At 36.3% G+C, this 20,950-nt stretch overlaps 1 protein-coding gene across 4 annotated transcripts in view; it reads left to right on the top strand.

Moving 5' to 3' along the window:
• The first annotated feature begins 4,004 nt into the window (after positions 1-4,004).
• The window catches only part of IFT88 (intraflagellar transport 88), a 38,774-nt gene continuing 21,828 nt past the window's right edge, over positions 4,005-20,950 (top strand). For 2 of the 4 annotated variants that reach the window (XM_087894687.1, XM_034410030.3), the window contains exons 1-12: positions 4,005-4,312; positions 4,398-4,452; positions 7,237-7,332; positions 8,297-8,359; positions 10,058-10,114; positions 11,116-11,169; positions 12,788-12,851; positions 13,993-14,062; positions 15,646-15,736; positions 16,665-16,769; positions 19,247-19,349; positions 20,479-20,593. In XM_087894687.1, coding sequence (XP_087750813.1) covers positions 7,243-7,332; positions 8,297-8,359; positions 10,058-10,114; positions 11,116-11,169; positions 12,788-12,851; positions 13,993-14,062; positions 15,646-15,736; positions 16,665-16,769; positions 19,247-19,349; positions 20,479-20,593 — 812 coding nt within the window. In that variant the 5' untranslated portion in view covers positions 4,005-4,312; positions 4,398-4,452; positions 7,237-7,242. Of the gene's footprint in view, positions 4,313-4,397; positions 4,453-5,964; positions 6,201-7,236; positions 7,333-8,296; positions 8,360-10,057; positions 10,115-11,115; positions 11,170-12,787; positions 12,852-13,992; positions 14,063-15,645; positions 15,737-16,664; positions 16,770-19,246; positions 19,350-20,478; positions 20,594-20,950 lie in introns of those variants that run through there. The other 2 variants (XM_034410055.3, XM_034410040.3) reach the window with 2 other exon arrangements.

Genomic DNA, 20,950 nt, shown 5'->3' on the forward strand with positions numbered 1-20,950 from the left:
GAGAAGCCATGGGAAAAGCAAAGGCGTTAAAAGATCATGCCGACATAATTAGCAAGATTTTAAGATTGGATGTGTGGATGGTATAATTTGAAAAAAATAAAGCATGAAATGCATAAAAATAACAAAATACTAATGCTGAACAATTAAAACATTGGTTTATTAGTAATATACGAATTTCAATACATTTTATTTGATCTTGATCAGAATATGACCTACAATTTCCATTTTCAGGTTGTTAAAATATTAGAAATTTACCATTTTATTTTAAAATTTTAGATGAAGTTTTAATATAATAGATTAAAAAAAACCCAATCTATAACCACATGATTATGCAAATTTTATTTGGGTTTTAGAAAAGCATGGCCTGCTATCCACTTTTGATCTTCTTCCCTCAAAGTTTAAATTAGCCCTGTTAATAAAACCAATCCAAGTAAAAAGTTATTGTTATATATGCCTATTGTAGCAAAAGCAAAAGTCACACTGAATTCCCTCCTGGCAGAAATATTTAATTGCATACTTTTTTGTGCATAAGATTGTAGATAGTATTAAAACTAAACTTGAAAATATTGCAGCAAGTCTATTCTTATTCTAATTATCCTAGAAAAAAATTATGAGGAGCATTTTCCAGGTAAGAAAGAGCCTTAGAGGATCTGCAAATAAAAGATAACGATAGGCTGTTTTCTTCCAAAAGAACCAAGGGAAGGGATTCATGGGATAACCACCTCTTTGTAGGCAGATTCTTCTTCATTTAGAGAAAGCTTTATCATGCAGGCAAGTATGTTTAATCCACTGATGAGACAGGAGGAGAAAGTGACACTAAAGGGTATCATGAGCAAATATTTACACTGATTGTCTACTGATAGGCCTTCATCAACAAGGCTTTACAAACCAGCTCCATATGCTGTACAATACAAAGAGATACTGCTTTCCTTCTTTTCATTTTCATGTGCCTAAATAATTGCAAAATAAGGAGCCATTAAAAATTATTTTAAAAAATGTACTATTGCTTGTTTGTGAACTTTTTTTCAAAAGTGCTTTATCAAAAGTCTTGATAACGTGCTTGAATAAAAAGCAGTAATTGTTTAAAGTTCATTTTCCTACCTTTTTAAAAACACTTTTAAAATGTGTTATTTTTATAGTAATTTTTAAACCATATCCTATATGGGTACTAGTACATCACATGAAATATATTGAATTAAATAAGATTATAATATGTTGTTGTTAGTTGCGAAGTCGTGTCCGACCTATCGCGACCCCATGGACAACGTTCCTCCAGGCCTTCCTGTCCTCTACCATCCTCTGGAGTCTATTTAAGCTCACACCTACTGATTCAGTGACTCCATCCAGCCACCTCATTCTCTGTCGTCCCATTCTTCTTTTGCCCTCAATCTTTCCCAACATTAGGTTCTTCTCCAGTGAGTCCTTCCTTCTCATTAGGTGGCCAAAGTATTTGAATTTATCTTCAGGATCTGGCCTTCTAAAGAGCAGTCAGGGTTGATCTCTAGGACTGATTGGTTTGATCACCTTGCAGTCCAAGGGACTCACAGGAGTCTTCTCCAGCACCATAGTTCAAAGGCCTCAATTCTTTGGAACTCAGCCTTTCTTATGGTCTAACTTTCACAGCCATACATTGCAACTGGGAAAACCATAGCTTTGACTATGCGCACTTTTGTTGGCAGGGTCTGCTTTTTAGTATGCGGTCCAGATTTGCCATAGCTTTCCTCCCCAGGAACAAGCATCTTTTAATTTCTTGGCTGCAGTCCCCATCTGCGGTGATCTTGGAGCCCAGGAAAATAAAACCTGTCACTACCTCCATTTCTTCACCATCTATTTGCCATGAATTGAGAGAACTGGATGCCATAATCTTAGTTTTCTTAATGTTGAGTTTCAAGCCAACTTTTGCACTCTCCTTCTTCACCAGCATCAAGAAGAGTCAAGAGATCTTTAGTTCCTCTTCACTTTCTGCCATTAGAGTGGTATCATCAGCATATCTGAGGTTGTTGATATTTCTCCCAGCAATCTTAATTCCAACTTTTGATTCATCTAGCCCCGCCTTTCTCATGATGTGCTCTGCATATAAGTTAAATAGGCAGGGTGACAGTATACAGTCTTGCCGGACTCCTTTCCCAATTTTGAACCAATCAGTGGTTCTGCGTCCAGTTCTCACTGTTGCTTCTTGACCCGTATAATAGGTTTCTCAAGTGACAAATAAGATGGTCTGGTACTCCCATCTCTTTAAGAACTTGCCATAATTTGTTGTGAGCCACACAATCAAAGGCTTTAGCATAGTCAATGAAGTAGAAGTAGATGTTTTTCTGGAACTCCTAGCTTTCTCCATGATGCAGCATTTGTTGGCAAATTGATCTCTAATTCCTCTGCCTCTTTGAAATCCTGCCTGTACTTCTGGTATGATATAATATTATAGAAGCAGTAAATTATTGTCTATAAGGTAGATGTGTAGGAAATTTACCTAAAATGGAGGCTGGTAGCCTCTTACTAAATTGGTACAATTCACTAAGAATTGTATCAGGAATAATAATAGGAAAGTTCATTTAAAATAACTGATAGAAATGTGGGTTTTCTATTTAAATTTGTTCCTATTCTTACAAATAAACCTCCAGGTTTACTTCAAGAAGAAACTTTGTCAAGGTATTAGTAATAAGCATAACCATTATTTTATTTTGTAAAAGCTAGTGATATTTATTTGTCATTTAACAATCATGGTGGTTTAATGCACCATTTTGGCTTCTTCTCCCTTTATATAGCAGGCATGCAACATTTCACCCAGCAAATCTATATATCTATATCTGTATCTGTGTAGGTCCTCGCTAAGAAAGGATTTTTCGAAATGACCATCAGATCATTAGTATTCCATATACAGTATTATATTCACACGCTCTGATGCTAAGGAGTTAGACATTCTACTCCTCCTCCCCACCTGAAAGGAACTCTGTCCCAACTGCCAGTTGCCTTATATTAACACTTTCTGATGCTACCCTTTTGCTAAACCGGGCGTGGGTGTGGCCAGCACATGACTCATCTGGCCTGCAGGCTGGGACATTCTACTCCCCCTCCCCCTCTGTTCCAACTGCCAGTTGCCTTATATTAACATGCTCTGATGCTACGGAGTTATACATTCTACATTAAGTTTCAGGCTTTAAGTGTCAATTTATCACGCCCGATCACATAGTTTCGTAGCAAAGCATGGGCGTCCAGCTAGTGATACATAAGGATATAGATTTGGATCTGATTCCACCCCACACAGCTGCTTTTAAAGAACAAATTCCACTAAATAGCATCAAGTTGTGCCATGTTGGTTGCACAATTGTTTTCCAGTTAAATAATTATAAATGCGTGTAGTGATTTAAGAGGTGTGCCTTCAATTAATCTTACATAATACTTGTGGAATTAGAAACCCCCCCACCCCTTTAGCAGAATTTTATTCCTCATTATAATAAACACTGCCCATTTTCAGTAAGCCAGTAGAGAGGTGCACAAATGAAAAAGCTAAAAATGATTTTCTCAAATTGAACTTGACTTCTGATGACCATGTCCATACAGTTTCCTTAACAACATTGTGAAAATGATTTGCCATTGCCTTTTCTAATTGTTTATTTTTTACTAATTCACAGTCCTGGAATTTTCTGGTAATCCCCTATCCAATTTCTAACCAGGTCTGACACTGCTTGGTTTTTTAAATCAGCCAAGACATAATCCCTTATTCCCTCCACAAATATATTTGTACTACAAGATATATAGAAGTATAATAGTATGATATAGAGGTATGATATATTGGCTGGGGCTTGGTGGAATCTGAAGCACGAAAAGTTGGAAAAATCAATATTTACTAGCTATTCTTTGAAATGCTCCTTACTTTATTTTTTTAACCTCTACTGCCAAATTTCTAGCTATGACTCACCGCTGGCAAACAGGATGCTGCAATAATTGTCTAGCGCAGGGGTCTCCAACCTTGGCAACTTTTAGACTTGCGGACTTCAACTCCCAGAGTTCCTCAGCCAGTCAGTCCACAAGTCTTTAAATTGCCAAGGTTGGAGACCCCTGGTCTAGCGGGAGCTTCGTTAAGGGCTACTGCGCATGCTCGGATATTTTCTTCCTCCTAAAAGAGCGTTCTTGTTCCTTAGCAACCTGAAGTGATGCATTGTGGGCTTGAGAGTCCAGGCCCTGTATTTCCAAAACAACGAGGGTCGCTTTTCTCCTGCGAAGCCACTTTGTTTGGGAAGAGCCAAAGAAAAAAAACGCGTTAATGGGAGGGAGGCTTAGGCTATCTGGGAGATAGCGGGACACGGAAAAAGTATGCTGGCAGTGGCTGTTAAGGATTGCTTTAAGAAAGGATTTGAACCAATTAACATCCTTCCTTTTTTCCTGCATTTTTACAGATTCTGATCGTTTCCATCACTGCTGGAGCTCCCGATCTTGGAACGGCTCAGCCAGGTGAGCATTAAATCAAAACTCTCCCTCTGTTGCTTGACAGAAAATAAACGATTGGAGAATCGCTGGAGGCAGCTAGGCTTGTGCGTTCAGTCAATCCATCAGAATAGAGCAGCAAAGAACCTTGGAGGTCATCTAGTCCAACCCCCTGCTCAAGTCAGGGAAGGACTTTCTATTTTTTTTTTAATTTATGAAACTTGTATGCTGCCCAACTTCCAATGACTCTGGACTGCTCACAACAATGAACACCAAGGAATTACAACGAAGGCTTTTCCTTCCCAAAAACCACTTTTCATCTAATGGTTAAAGAATCATAGCTAGGATGTGGTACTGCATCCTGGGAATTGGATAGTGGCCAGATATGAATTTAGGAACAGAAATGGCCAGAGGTATCTTTTAAGAAACTGGCTATATAGCCTTGTGTGGAGTTTGCAGAATTGTTCTCCAGACTTGCCCTGGTTATGTCTCAAGGGGGTTTTGAGAGAAAAGTTATTTCTCAATTGCTGTGCCTATTTATTTATTTATTATTTATTTATTTGTCAGATTTATATGCCGCCCTTCTCCCGTAGGATTCGGGGCGGCTCACAACAATAAAACAACCCGACAATAGATAAAAATTAAATAATATTAAAAACCAATTAAAAACCCCAAATCCCCAAGTTAAAATCCACAGCAGATCAGGGAAGTTGCTGAAAGAGCCATGTCTTTAGGTCGGCGCGGAAGATGCGGAGGTCGAGGGCCATCCGGCGCCCGGTGGCCAACCTATTAATGGCTTTTGGAATGGACAAGTGGGTGAGCCAATCAGAAGGCAGCCGATGAGTTTGAATCTCCAGGGTTTTTATGTTCCCTCCCCTAATTGTCACAGTTGACAGTATAAAAGGAGATTCTTGACGGAAAACCGTTGGCAGTCCAGAAGGCAGTCCAGAAGGCAGTTCGGAGAGTTCTGTTCAGCACTTCTGTTAGAAAACTGTGGGCAGTTTGGAAGTCAGTTAGAAGGGCAGTTCTGATGGTTTACAAGAAGCCAGGTTTTCCCTACGTAACCAAGGTTTTTCTGCAGCCCTAGCTCAGTAGAATCACATCCACTCGATTCTGGGCTTTTTTCTTTTCTAGCAGCCAGCAAGTTCTTCCTGCTAGGTGGGAGTCTCCCACCTAGCAGGAAGAATTTGCTGGCTGCTAGAAAAGAAAAAAAGCCCAGAATCGAGTGGATGTAATTCTACTGAGCTAGGGTTGCAGAAAAACCTTGGTTACGTAGGGAAAACCTGGCTAGAAGAAAAACACACACACACACACACACACACACACACACATGTATGTGTGTGTGTGTGTGTGTGTGTGTGTGTGTATATATATATATATATATATATATATATATATATATATATATATATATATCTGACAGGATATTTATTGTTATGTAAAATATTTATTGTTAACCGCTTCAGAGGCTCATTTGTTACAGTAGATCTTAATAGAGATAAAGGTTTACGGTACATTGATTTATTTCCTCCACGACAGGATTGTTGCCACATGTTTTGCATGGAAATCCCTTTGATTTGAAGATGATCTGGTTGCCATAGTTATTTGGAAGCTATGCAATATGATTCTGTGCCAGTGGCTGCCAATATCTGATCCTAATTCAGAGGGCTAGCCTAAACCTATAAACTTTGGGATTGCATAAATGGAGAAACATACTCACCATACAATTTGGTTTTGAATGTCTGCCAGAAAAATCAGCTTGATTTAAATTTGGGGTTAGTATCCCAGCACCCTGGTGCCCATTTTAGTGCTGGTGTTAATATGAGATTTTAATGAACTATGATCAATTTTTTTACTATTTTTGAAATGAGTTTCCGGTATTACTAACAGGACAGTGATATAACAGCTCCTGAGAAGCACGTGCAAATATTAATAGAATGAATGATACTTTCCAGAATTACTGCCTTAGAAGTTGCTTGTGATCACATACACAGATTAAACCTCAGTCCTCTGACACTAATTTTGGAATAAGTTATTTTAAATTCAATAGACAAGCTTCTGAATTGTAGTGTTAAGATTACTGTCTTATACTGTACTTGTTTTCTTGACAGTCAGTTTGGTACAGCGGAAGGATCAGGATAGAAACTGGGAGATTGTGAGTTCTAGTCTGCTTTAGGCATAAAGCCAGCAAGGTGACCTTGTAGTCTCCTCCTCTTAGCCCTAGGAAGGAGACAATGGCAAACCATTTCTGGGAGGAAAAAAAAAACTTGCTAAGAAAACTGCATGGACTTATCTACGCAGTCTTCCACAATCAGACAAGATTGAACAGAAAGATAAAATGTGTTTTCTTAAGATAAAGTCAGATTATGTCAGTGGGACTTCTTAGTGAATAGACATAAAGCTGCATTCTCTTATCATTTACTGTTTTGTTGCTGCATCATAATGAAAACTGGGCTCTCAGTGTCTTGGCTTCTTCTCGTATTCTTTCTTTCACATGCACTGTGGAATAGATGCTTAAAACTGTCCTTGTTGACAATTTGTCTCGAGAAAGTATGAAGGAGTACTGAGAAAGAAAAAGAAAAAGAGAGCAGCGCTTGGTCTGCAGACTTCCATTGTGATTTTACAAATTTAGACTGGAACATTCTTGATGTCATTTTCAGGCATAACTTTGTTTTTAAAAATAAGTTTATTATGAAGTCATTTATTATAATTACAAGTAGATTTACTTGTGGAAACATTGCAGGGTCTGACAGATATTTACTGACTGCTAAAACTGAAAGTCAGTATTTTGACACCTTTAATGTTTCATAGATTAAAATGATGAAAAATGTCCACCTGGCACCCGAAGCAGATGAAGATGATCTTTATTCTGGTTATAATGATTATAACCCTACTTTTGATACAGAGGTAAAATATACTACATATTTACCCATTGTTTTGCGTTGTAATATTAAAGCACAGAAAAAGAATAAAAAATAATAAATTAAAGGTAAGAGATAAAATAAAAAGAAACAAAGTCTGAGTAAATCAGGTTTGCACAAATACAAATATATAGTAAATTTGGTAAAACATATATTTTAAAATTCATTTGAATATCATAGGATACCATAAATGAGATTTATTATGCTAAGGAATAGTAGTAGTAGTATAATATAATAGTAGTCTATTATAATTGTCACCCTCAGCATTCAAAGTAGTAAAGAGGAAGTAACTGCCAACAAAAGTGTGTATGGTGTTCCCAATTGCAATGTATGGCTGTGAAAGTTGGACCATAAGGAAGGCTGAGCGTCAAAGAATTGAGCCTTTGAACTATGGTGCTGGAGAAGACTCCTGCGAGTCCCTTGGACTGTAAGGCGATCAATTCAGTCAGTTCTAGAGGAGATCAACCTTGACTGCTCTTTAGAAGGCCAGATCCTGAAGATGAAACTCAAATATTTTGGCCACCTAATGAGAAGGAAGGACTCACTGGAGAAGAGCCTAATGCTGGGAACGATTGAGGGCAAAAGAAGAAGAGGATGGCAGAGAATGAGGTGGCTGGATGGAGTAACTGAAGCAGTCGGCGTGATCTTAAATGGTCTCTGGAGGAATGGTAGAGGACAGGAAGGCCTGGAGGAAAGTTGTCCATGGGGTCGCGATGGGTTGGACACGACTTCGCAACTAACAACAAAAGAAGAAGAAGGAATAGTAGCTGACATGTATCTGTCATTTGTATAGAAACATAAATAAATGTTTAGTATAAATTCAATCCACATGATGCATTTTAATATACTAATGCAAGATAAATATATATGCTAATACATGCAATTTTAAAAAGAAAAATGCTATTTAATTATTGTAAAGTCGACATTCATAGTTTTGTGTGTTTTTCTAGGATTTAGAGAATGATCCAGCTTTTCAACAAGCTGTGAAAACTAGCCATGGTAGAAGGCCTCCAGTAAGTTAAAAATTACAAAGCATCTGTTTAAGCATTTACAAAACTTCTTCAGACCCACAGTTCTTTTATGATATTTTTAACCTAGTCCCACATCTTTGTTTACAGTACTTGTTTAAGATACTTTAAGGACTTAAAGTAAGTCCTTCCTTACTTTACACTTAATGGAATAATATATATGATGTTGTTCTTTAGTTGTTTGCTTCTACTTTTTAAAAAGTTCCTTTGCCAGGGTTTTTTACTTTTCTAAAACATGTATATGAACACATACCTGCACAAACATGGATAACATGTATGTCAATACTGTAACTTAACAACAATATCATGTTCTGATAATCATTCTGGTATTCCAGACTAGATGTAAAGACAACACATTTTCATGAATTACAAAATACATGCAATTATTAGCCAATTAAATGAAGTCAGCGAAGAAAATCATACAAGAGCATACAAATTTATCTTGACAGAAATAAAGGGCCACTAGTCCATTTCACATAGCCAGGCAATAACAATATTAATTAACAACAGATCGCATATCTGGATCTGGAACAGAATTTTAAAAAATATAAAAAAAATATTACTAGTTGATCACTTAGTTGGATATTTTGGAGATCAGATCTCCAGAATAATTGCATACCTACAGAGGACATATATCAGTTTGTTCATTAATGCTGATAATTGATCAAATATTTATATATTTATTTTAATAGATTTATATGACAACCTGTCTTCCTACTGTGATTCTGGTGGTTAACAGAACACAAAATACAAAAAATTGAAAGAATAAATAACAATAATAACCCAGAGTAAAAAACATGGCAACTCAGGAAGGCACTCAACCAACACATTATGGGACTCACTTTACCTCATGATTCCCCATGCCAGAAAAGCAGCTAAGTCTTGAGGACCTTTGTACTTACAATCAATTTCACGGTGGCACAGTGGTTAGAATGCAGTACTGCAGGCTACTTCTGCTGATCATCAGCTGCCAGCAGTTTGGCAGATCAAATCTCACCAAACTCAAGGTTGACTCAGCTTTCATTTCTTCCAAGGTCGATAAAATGAGGACCCAGATTGTTGGGGGCAATAGGTTGACTCTGTAAACCGTATAGAGAGGGCTGTAAAGCAGAGATCTCCAACCTTGGTAACTTTAAGACTTGTGGACTCCAACTCTTTCTCAGCTTTGCTGGCTGAGGAATTCTGGGAGTCCACAAGTCTTAAAGTTGCCAAGGTTGGAGACCCCTGCTGTAAAGCACTATGAAGCGGTATATAAGTCTAAGTACTATTGCTATTGCTATTCTCCATTGCCTACCTGTTCAATAATGAACACAAACGGAAATTTTATCTTTGATTGCGCTTCAGAGATAACAAATTCTCTTCAATAGTTTGTACCAAAAGTTCAAAGCAGCAAAGTCAAGATTTCTTTGAATGAAGCTCAAGTCCTGGTAACTTCTTTGATGTTTTCATGCATTTTCCTTGGCAAGTGATCACAATGGTTTGCTTATGTGATGTTTTTCAATTTCTATGTTTACTCTATGCTTTTCAAAAATGATGCTAAAACAGTATTGACAGGTTTGATGTAATTTTATAGAGATAATTATATAATTTCATTGTAATTATACGTAGTAATTATATTTAAACTACTGCATTCTAGTTCTTGTAAAATTAATGCTTAATTAACACTTAATTCCTTTTTACAAGCTTACGGCCAAAGTTCCAGGTACATCAAGTGCACGGACTTTAGCTACAGGGTATATGGTAAGTTGTTATTCTCTGCATATTTTTCTCCTGCTCTTCTTTCTTTGCTTCTGCTTTTTCACCAACAAGACATACTAAGTGCAAAGTTCCTGATCCCAGTCAGCCTGTGAAATTATGTAGCTCTCATATTTTGAATGCTCACAAGGAGGACTAAAAACCTGAAAGGGAAAATCAAAGTTCCACAGTTGAGGGGTGATATCTCTTGAAAGCTAGAGAGAAAGGCAAAAACTATTACTTAGGGATACTTATTTCAGTCATTTGAAACAACATGTCCCATTTTAGAATGCATTAAGTCACATCAAGTATTGGTAGAGAAAGGGAAAAGGAAAAAATGCAACTTATTGTTAGGTTGTTGAAATCAGGAATAATCAGAATATAAGACACCCTTCCAATCTTTATTCTCTGGATTTGTTGGAAGTTGGAATACTCAACCAGTAGTAGTTATGACCATCCTGCCTGGGAATTCTGGGAGCTGCAACCCTGTAAATGTATGTTCACCAAGTTAGGGAAAGTGGTATCCTATGAATGAAGAGAGCTGGAAACTGGAACCACAATTGAAAAACACAAAAGACTAGGAACAGAACTGCTGAATTTGTTGCAAGAAATGAAAGAAAGTAGTTTAAGCAGTTTTCTATGGCAGTGGCTTATGGATATTGAAATGAATTGAGCAGAAGCCACTCCTCTTATAAAAGGCCAGATGCTATTCTACTCTCTGGCACCAGTTTTAATTTATATACATATTTCAATATATTTAAAAAAACAAATAACAAATAGGAGATTAGCCTGTTGTCCCCTAATGCCATAATTTATAAATCTGAGGCTTGAAGTGAGAATTCCATATCATAGACATAATAAAAATTTCTGGCTCTTGCATTGGTATTTGAGCAGTGTTACTTTCTGCGCTGCTAGAATAGTGATTTTTGTGCTCCAAACCTGCTTATTCCCCTAGAAATAGAACTTTCAGTGATGATTGATCAAAATATTTTCTTGCATCATGATAGTCAAAGACAACATTGTCTTCATCAATGGGCAGACCAATGACAGCAGCTGTACAGGTAATACTGTTATAATTTTTGCTAAAATTAATTCATAGACAGCAGTTAGTGAATCTAAGACTATATGCGTCATGATGGGGAACAGCTGGTTTTAAATGTAAGGAATAAAACGTGTGAAAATGAGAATATGTCATTAGGTACTCAATTTTGGCATTTAATAAAAAGTTCTTACCTAAAAGGTATATTTCCATTAATAGCAGAAAATTTGAAAAATAAAATTTTCCTTAAAATATGGGTTATGTTTGAGGAGAAAGATTGCTGTACAATAAAAAAAAAGATAAGTGGAATAAAGGCAGCTCTGAACAAACAAATATAAATATATTAAGAAAAAGAATGAATTATTTAAGAATAACAGGATAAATATGTATAAATAGTAAAGTTAGAATTTAGGGATAAATGAAGATGTTTACGTTTGCAAGTATAGAAATACTGAGGTATATTCAAAAAAAAAGGAAAGGGTGGAAGACAATATTGACAGAAATTGTAATTGAGTAAAATGTATTTGAATTAGACTAATTGTATAAAATAAGAAACAACCAACACTCTGTTCAAAAAAAAAAAAAAAAGAAAGATGTGGGTGAAGGTGGGAGAGGAGAAAAGAAAAAAACCAATAAAACTTGTTTTTTTTTTTTAAAAAAAATGGGTTATGAACCTACAGTAGTAAACTTCGTAATACTTCTGTAAATTCACAATAATGGGATAAATGAAATGTATACAGATAGCCCCTTTGAATTAAACTAATGATTTCATTGCACAGTATTAAACAATAAATAATTTTTAAATATATATATATAGAGAGAGAGATAGTCCTTGACTTATGACCACAACTAAGCCCAAAATTTCTTTTGTAAGACAGTTAAGTGAGTTTTGCCCCATTTTACAACTTTTCTTGCCACAGCTATTAAGTGAATCACTGCAGTTGTTAGTAACATGGTTGTTAAGTGAATCTGGCTTCTTCATTAACTTTGCTGGGCAGAAGGTCACAATGGGTGATCGCATGACCTCAGGGCACTGCAAATGTTATAAATACATGCCAATCCTCTGAATTTTGATCATGTGACCATATGGATGCCACAATGGTTGTAAATGTGAAAACGGTCATAAGTCACTTTTTTCAGTGCTGTTGTAACTTCAAACGGTCACTAAGCAAATGGTTGTAAATTGATAACTATCCTGCTTCCCCGAAAATAAGACATCCCCTGATAATAAGCCCAATAGGGCTTTTGAGCGCATGCACTAAAATAAGCCTCCCCACGAAAATAAGCCCTCCCCGAAAATATTTAAATGCAGAGCTGGAAATCAGATAGATAAGACGGCAAGAGGAGCCCCATCTTGCTCCACGCGTCCCAAAATAAGACCAAGTGCTTATTTTGGGGTTCAAAAAAATATAAGACAGGGCCTTATTTTCGGGGAAACACAGTACCTGTATAACAACTAACTTAAAAAATCCTATGCACTACAAGTTATTATTGAAATTCTCAAACTGAAATTACTGTGTTGAAGTATTAATGCAGTTCAGTTTCATGTATTTGTCTTATTCTGACAGTTAATATGAGCATTATATAATAATAATGCAAGAACCTGCTTCCCTTATGATTTTCATCATTTGTTCTTTAAGGATGGTGTTACTCGGCCTATGACAGCAGTGCAGGCAGCAGGTTACACCAAAGCAGCTTCAAGAGGTATTTTTTTTGTGTGTCATCAACTATGGTGTCGTTCCAAAGCACCTGACAAAGTTGTCTGTTGAGGATATGATTTAAAAGCAGTTCTAGTCCTTCCTGTGATGCTAAAGAACAACTAAGTGACATTTTGGCAGCGGCTGTATAGTGTCCCACAGAGTGCCCTTGTTGTGTTAATATCTGCATAAAACTGGTGGGAGAAATAATTCAAAGATTTGGAATGGGGTGAGATTATTATGCTGGTAGCATCCAGATATACTTCTCCCTGTTATTCAATTCTATGGAAGCAATTCATATCTTTGAGTGTTGCATCAATTCAGTTATGGGCTAGATTAAGCTGAAATTTAGACCAAACAAGGGAGAGATGCTTTCGGTCAATAAGAAAATGGACTTGGGTACTGAAGTTTATGATGGGATTGCATTTCACCTGAAAAAGTAGACTTGAAATTTGGGGAGTTTTTCTTCGATCCTCGGCTGACATTTTTTGCACACCAGATGCAACTCTTCTTAAACCAGTCAGATTTAGCAACAGTTAGCCATACCTTAGTTGTGTCCTGTTTTGATTCCTGGAAATTTGAAATTGCCCTTGAAAAATGTTTAGAAATTGCAATTTAGTACAAAATCCAGCAATAGACTCTTAACTCTGCAAGATACAGAGATTACGTGCTGTTTGTACTTAAAGACATGCACTGCTTGTATGTACTGGGCACGGTTTAAAGTGTCATATATAATGCTTTAGAGCTTTAAACAACTTGCTTAGGATTTCACTATCTAAGGGACATTTATCCTGTTATGCACCTATCTGGGCTGAAGATAGGTTCACTGACATGCCATGTCAGAGAGTGCTTTTTCCTGCCTTGCTTCCAGATTATGAAACATCCTTCCTCAGGAGTGGTGCTTGGTGCAACATATATGGTATTTAGAAAACTCTGTAGACAATTCATTTATCAGGCTTTAAACTGTTAAATTTAAGTTTTACCTTCTAGGATTGTATTTATTTTTAATTTTGGGAGTGCCTTATATACTTATTTGTGTAGAAAGAGCAGTTATATATCAAATACAGATAAATTGTAAAAATTATTAAAAAGGAGGCTTCAATAGAGGAAAATTACTAGAGTTCTCAGTTACATCTATTAATTTGTAGGTTCTGCATTTGATCCTCTTGGCCAGGCAAGAGGCCCAGCTCCTCCTCTAGAAACAAAGAATGAAGATAGGTATGTAGATAGTATTCTTACAGTTCAGGGGTGGGTTCTACTTACCTTTACTACCAATTCAGAACGGGATCGCTTTGCTCGCTTCTGCGCGCTTCTGCGCATGCACAGAACACCCATGATGATGTTGTGGGGAGGTGGGTGGAGCCTCCTGCCGGTTTTACTACTGGTTCTACAGAACCGGACCGAACCGGGAGCAACCCACCACTGTTACAGTTACTTTGTTATGTCTTTCTGGGGAAAAAATCAATAGCGAATACATCATTCATTGTAAGGAAATAAAACAGAATTTGATTGGAAAAAGGCGGATCTTCATTTTTCTATACTGCTCTAATATGATATTATTAAAAAAACAGTGTTTGTTTTAAATTTAGTGCCAAAGTACAAAGAGTGATATTTGTATTGTGGTTTAATTACTGTGGGAGAATGTTTTGATGTCACACAAATCCATCTTCAAATACTTTCCTATGATTGGATAGATGTGATTCATTATTAATTTCAGTGTTTTAATTTTAAAAAATATACTAATGGATATATCAATTGTGTTGAGTCACATATACTAACAAATATCCATTCCAGTAGAGTTGATATCACCTTGCAGGTTTGCTTGTTTGTTTGTTTGTTTGTTTGTTTATGAAAATTTATATTGCTGCCTACTCGCCCATGGCAACTCAAGGCCGCTTACACACAATATTAAAGCAACAAATAAGAATTATAAAAAATAATAAAAAATAAAAACAATAATTTAATAAAATAATAGCCTCTCACCCACCCCCATCCTGGCAACAGCACATATTTATATGAGCCATTTAATGGGCTCCATCCCTCTCGGGGTTCCCCAGGCCCGCTGACAGAACCATGTCTTCAGCGCCTTTCGGAAGAGTGTTAAATCCTTATGATGATTTGTGTTGCAATAGTATGGTGTTGGAGTACGGGGTGGGGATTGGGGGCAGGTTGTTCACTTTTAACTATGGAAATTAACTGAATAACTTCGGGCTACTCATTTCTTTTCAGCCAAGGCTAGCTTCATATGATGAACAGAGATGCCATGGAAGTTGTATTGAGCTGTTGAAAGAATGGCAGAATATAAATTAAATAAATAAATTACCCAGCCTTTTTTGTATCTAGTGTTAGGCTGCAGATTAAACAGTCATTGTTATAAATCGGATTGTTTTCATTTCATGCTATTGTGTATGCTTCTCAAATTTGCCCTGGATAGTTGGGAGCATATTTGAGAGGTGGGCAGGAAATCATTTCTTTATAAATCAGATTGGCCACCATACACAGTAGCATTGGAATCTTTCATTAGCTAAAAATCATAATACCTCAACAGTTTTTGCTGCAAAAAGTTCTTGGGAGATCTTTTGAGGGACCATGTATTTTTGAATTTCTTCTTCAGAAATAGTCCAGCCTGAGTATTTCATTAGAAAAATAAGCATAGAATTATCTGTATAAAACAAATATATATAAAAATAAGGGCAGCCCCAAGCAGAACATAATGTTGTACACCTAATATATATACAAAGGGTAGATTTTTTGCCTTGGTGTTTCTGATGCCTTATGAGTCTGCTCTTTCCTTATTTCAGTCCAGAAGGAAAGATTAAACAGTTAGAAAAAAAAGTGAATGAGTTGGTTGAAGAAAGCTGCATTGCTCACAGCTGTGGAGATTTAAAATTGGTAAGATGTAAATTATTACTTCAGCCTAAGATGCAAACTGTACTCTCGCTTTTATAATTTTCAAATTGCCAGTTTCTCTTTAATAATAAAAGATGAAGAACCATCATAAAAATCTTAGCTGGATAAAAATTCAGCACAAATCTCATCACATCTAGATATAGGTGCTATATGAATTCATCCATTATATATAAAGTTAAAAAAACTACCACAACTCCCTTGATTAACCAATTGATTCATAAGGCAAGTATGCTTATATAAAATTATCATTAGTGGCCTGCTCATATTTTTGCTTCTGGACACCATTGTATTTGTTTAAGGCCTTTTATGGAAAATGATAAAATATTTGTTTCTAAGGAATGCTGAAAGAGTCCATAATCTAGAATGTGTATATTTTGCAATTTTGTAAGTCTGAGGGTTTTAGAATTAAGTTTGGACTGGAATTCAGCTTCCTCTGTGTTCATTTAAAGAAAAGTCCATCTATCTATAATACATGATGAGAGCAGTGAGAATTTCAAATCGGAAAGGTAATATGTTATTCCATGTTCCAAAAATCCCAAAATCCTGTAAAACTATGCTATGGGAGACAAACAATTTTTGTTGAGAAGGAATTTGCTACAGGTGTCCAAATAATTGTTCATTTTTTTCTTAGTATATGTAGTTTTTTTAGATTTCATATTAGTATTCAAAAATAGAATTTGTAAACTCACTTTCTACCAAAGAACAGCATTAAAATATGCTAGTGAGGGATGCATTCCCTACTTGAGTATCCTTACGACATGAACGTATTCATTGCCGTTGCATCTTATTAGTGATTTTATAAGCATAGAAATAGGTTTGTGTAAATATATACAGTATGAAAATTGTTTTATGCAGCATTGTCTAAGGGAGGGCATAAGACACCAGTAAAACATAAACTATTTTCTTTAAGGCTCTAGAAAAAGCGAAAGATGCTGGAAGAAAAGAAAGAGCCTTAGTAAGACAACGTGAACAGACAATGTCTCCTGCTAATATTAACCTTGATCTTACTTATACTGTAAGTAAACCATAAAAGCACTCAATGCACATTCAGAATCTTAAGAATGGGGTTAATCATACCTGAATGATGACTCTCTCAGATGAATATTTGTATGTACATATTAAAGGGTATGTATTGTAATTATTAGGGATGCAGTGGCTCAGTGGCTAAGATGCTGAGCTTGTCGATCCAAAGGTCGGCAGTTCAGCAGTTCAAATCCCTAGTGCTGCGTAACGGGGTGAGCTCCCGTTACTTTTCCCAGCTTCTGCCAACCTAGCAGTTCAAAAGCACGTAAAAAATGCAAGTAGAAAAATACGGACCACCTTTGGTGGGAAGGTAACAGCATTCCGTGCGCCTTGGGCCATTTAGTCATGCCAGCCACATGACCACGGAGATAGACGTCTTTGGACAGTGCTGGCTCTTTGGCTTTGAAACGGAGATGAGTACCGCCCCCTAGAGCCAGGAATGACTAGCACCAGAGGTGGGTTTCAGCAGGTTCTGACCAGTTCTGGAGAACCAGTAGTGGAAATTTTGAGTACTTCAGAGAACCGGTAGTAAAAATTCTGACTGGCCCTGCCCCCATCTATTCTCTGCCTCCCAAGTCCCAGCTAAGTGGGAGGAAATGGGGATTTTGCAGTAACCTTCCCCTGGATTGGGGACGGAATGGAGATTTTAGAGTATACTTCCACTGGAGTGGGGTGGGAATGGAGATTTTACAGCATCTTTCCCCTGCCACGCCCACCAAGCCACACCCACAGAACTGGTAGTAAAAAAATTTGAAATCCACCACTGAATAGCACATATGTGGAAGGGGAACCTTTACCTTTACTTTATTGTAATTATATTTAATTGAATGTTAGCATTCGTGTTTGAATTTAAAGACCATAAACAACATAAATCAGATGGCTCAAAAATATCCTAGAACTGTAAGCTTGCACTTGCCAATATTGATAGTAGGCATATGTTATTTGTTTATTTGTTTAAAGATTTATATGCCCACCCATCTTATACAATATAACCCTGTATAAGTAGCAATAGCAATATTACTAAATAAAACAACCCCACAAAATTAAAGCTATGACAGCTAAACTTTAGTTTAGACCAGTCGTTTTAATCTAGAATTAAAGCCTACAGCTGTTGAACCATCATATAAATTTGAACTAAATTAATGATTTCTGAATAGTTAATTTACTTTAGATAAATTACATGTAGCATATTTCCCCCACATTTGGCATCTGCAAAATGTATTCTGGAAAGTGCTCTATAAATATTGAATGTGCTAATAGATTTTATTTGTATTTCTGTTTATAACGCAACACAGAACATTTTAGTAGTAATTTTCATTTCTTTTCTAGAATAAAAATAATACTGTAATATTTTTATTTATTAAATTTGTATGATTCCCAAAATAATAGAAGTAATGATATCCAAATATGAGGAAAAGAATGAAAGGTTTCTGGTCTGTATCTTCAAACCTAGCTCTATATGTTAACAGCATCTGCTTGCCATATTCTACGCCTTGCAGTAGGGATGCATAGGGCTTCATATCTAAATGGATATGTACATGATACCTGTCAGTATCTCCTTAACACAGCTGTATCCTTTCATAGGCTTATCTGCATATCTTAGATGTGCATTTCAGGAAGATGGTATTTGGGTAAAGGAAATGATAACACGCTCATACCTCCTTTGAAGCATCTTATTAATAAAAAGATAAGTGGAGAGGGAGTGTAATAGATAGCGAGGAGGTTGTAGGTAATTCATTGTAAAATTTCAAAAGAAGTTGACATGCTGCAAAGCAAAGCCTATTCACTAGCATCACCCTTATTTCTAAAAATGCACTTGGGTCCCAAATTGGCTTTTTTAGGAAATACAAATGACAGCACCACTTTACTTGAAAATATGACCGTTTGCCTTTAAAAAGAGCAAAGTTAAATAGGGCAATAGGGAATGTTTTCTGGAAAAAACTGCTTTAAATCAATTATTTTGGCTAGGCTGCCATATTTTTAAAAAAATCCTGGAAAAAGGCAGTGAGAAATCTTTTCCTATTGTTGCCATGAAGCCTGCAGCGTCAAGCTTCACTTGACTTCCTTTACATTTTAATCAGTTGTGTCCCCAGAGTTGCCATGTGTGAATGGGGAAGGCTTCATGGCCAGTACCCATCATGCACAAGATCTCACAAGGGGTTCTTGCAATTCCAAATGTACCAGTGAGCTCAAAGGGCTCCTGGTTCAGAAGCAAAAGACCACATATCTCAACCCTTTCCTTGAGGAATAGGGTATACCACACCAAATTTTCAATAATGTTCTGCTAGTAGCTATTGTGATCTCTCCCCTGGTGTACAGTAGCTGCTTTCTGTTTTCTTCCAAATGGCAGCGGTTCTCCTTTTTCCTATATGGTTGCTACACTACTGACTGCTGCAATTTTATGATGAAGAAATTTAAAACTGTTGCTTGTGGAGGACAATGGAAATATTCTCATTTCTTTCCTTTTAGGTACTCTTCAATTTGGCTAGCCAATACTCTGCTAATGAAATGTATGCAGAAGCACTAAATACATATCAGGTCATCGTAAAAAACAAAATGTTTGTCAATGGAGGTACTTTACTTTTATCAAATCAAATCATGCTGAATAATTAAACCAAATGGGAACTAGTCATTTATTTATAAACTTAAATAGCCACCAGCACATACATAGGTGATTCTGAACAGTGTATATAACATTTATCATAGTCTGTTCGTTGATATTGGGCAAATGTAGAAATTGGTGCCATTTTATAAGCCCAGTGAGATATTTTTCTTTTGTCAGATATGCTTTCAAATCTGAAGTAACAACTTTTTGTGAATTATTTAGCAAAAGAGATTGCCAGTTCAGTAATACCTTTGAATTTTAATAAATTCCTCTAAGTCAGGAATAAGTGAATTTTGCAGCTATCTTTTGATCATCTATATTTTGCAGTCCAGATATCACAACTCTGATAATCTCTGCATTTAGTTATTGTATTCTTAAAGTATGTGTTCTGATAACTTTGCCTGCTAGTTACAAGCTACAGGAAAAATCTGTGTACTATTCCCCAATTAAATTTTGATATTTGTTCCAGCATAATTCTCAAGTGATAAAAGAATTGAGGTTTTTCTTGAGGCCCGCTTTTTCAGGTCTGTAAATTAGGCAGGCCCAATAAAGCTAGCATTTTACTATTTCAATGTTGTTTTTAAGTAAAATGAGAACCAGTTAGGGATAGTTGTTAAGGCACCAGGCTAGAAACCAGGAGACTAAGTTCAAATCCTGCCTTAGCCATAAAAACCAGCTGGATGATCTTAGGCAGTCACTTTCTCTCCCCAACTCACCTCACAGGGTTGTTGTGAGGAGAATAAAAGAAGGTAGGAATATTATGTATGTTCACTGCCTATTATTTTCTTAAAAATAATAAAGGTAGGATACAAATAAAGCAAGTTTGACTAAAGTGGCATAGAAATTATGGTTTGCAAATAAATAAGTAAACTTGCAGCCCAAAGTAAGTAAAAAAGACCGCTGTGTATATAATTATGGACCTCTGTGTATATAATTATGGAAAATAAAGGTGCCAAACATTCCCTTTCTTTTTTGTCCAAAGTAGTTCCTCTTCTCCAAATTCTTCCAAATCAACTATATATCTACATATAGCCTAAACGATATTCTGGAAAATTACTGGGATATGAGCTACATCTTATTCTGTATTGTTTTATAGGTATGCTGAAAGTGAACATGGCAAATATTTATTTGAAACAAAGGAACTATTCAAAGGCTATCAAGTTCTATCGAATGGCTCTAGATCAGATTGCAAGTGTTCACAAGGAGATGAGGTGAATTCCAACAAGATCTGACCATTTGTTGTTTAGTGTAATTTTCTGTCTACAGTGGCCTGCTGGTCTCGTCTATATGCTATCTACTGAGACTACTTATGACCTTTCATTTATTTCACTGCTATCTTCATATTATCTTGAGGGCAAAGTAGACATGACAGAAGGAAGCATTTTGGTTATCTGCCCTGTTTATATGATGTGGGATCTTCAAGCAAAAGAGCATATAGAAATAAGGTGGAAAGCAATTTAGTGTCCTTACAATTGTGTATCTTTTACGTTGTAGGTAGCTGATACCTGATTTTCTTTCATCTACCTCTCATTAATAGTTCGATAATACTTTGTGATCCAACTTAGTTG

Source organism: Pantherophis guttatus, chromosome 5 (genome assembly GCF_059756535.1).
Source record: "Pantherophis guttatus breed Tessera chromosome 5, ASM5975653v1, whole genome shotgun sequence".
Taxonomy (NCBI): domain Eukaryota; kingdom Metazoa; phylum Chordata; class Lepidosauria; order Squamata; family Colubridae; genus Pantherophis; species Pantherophis guttatus.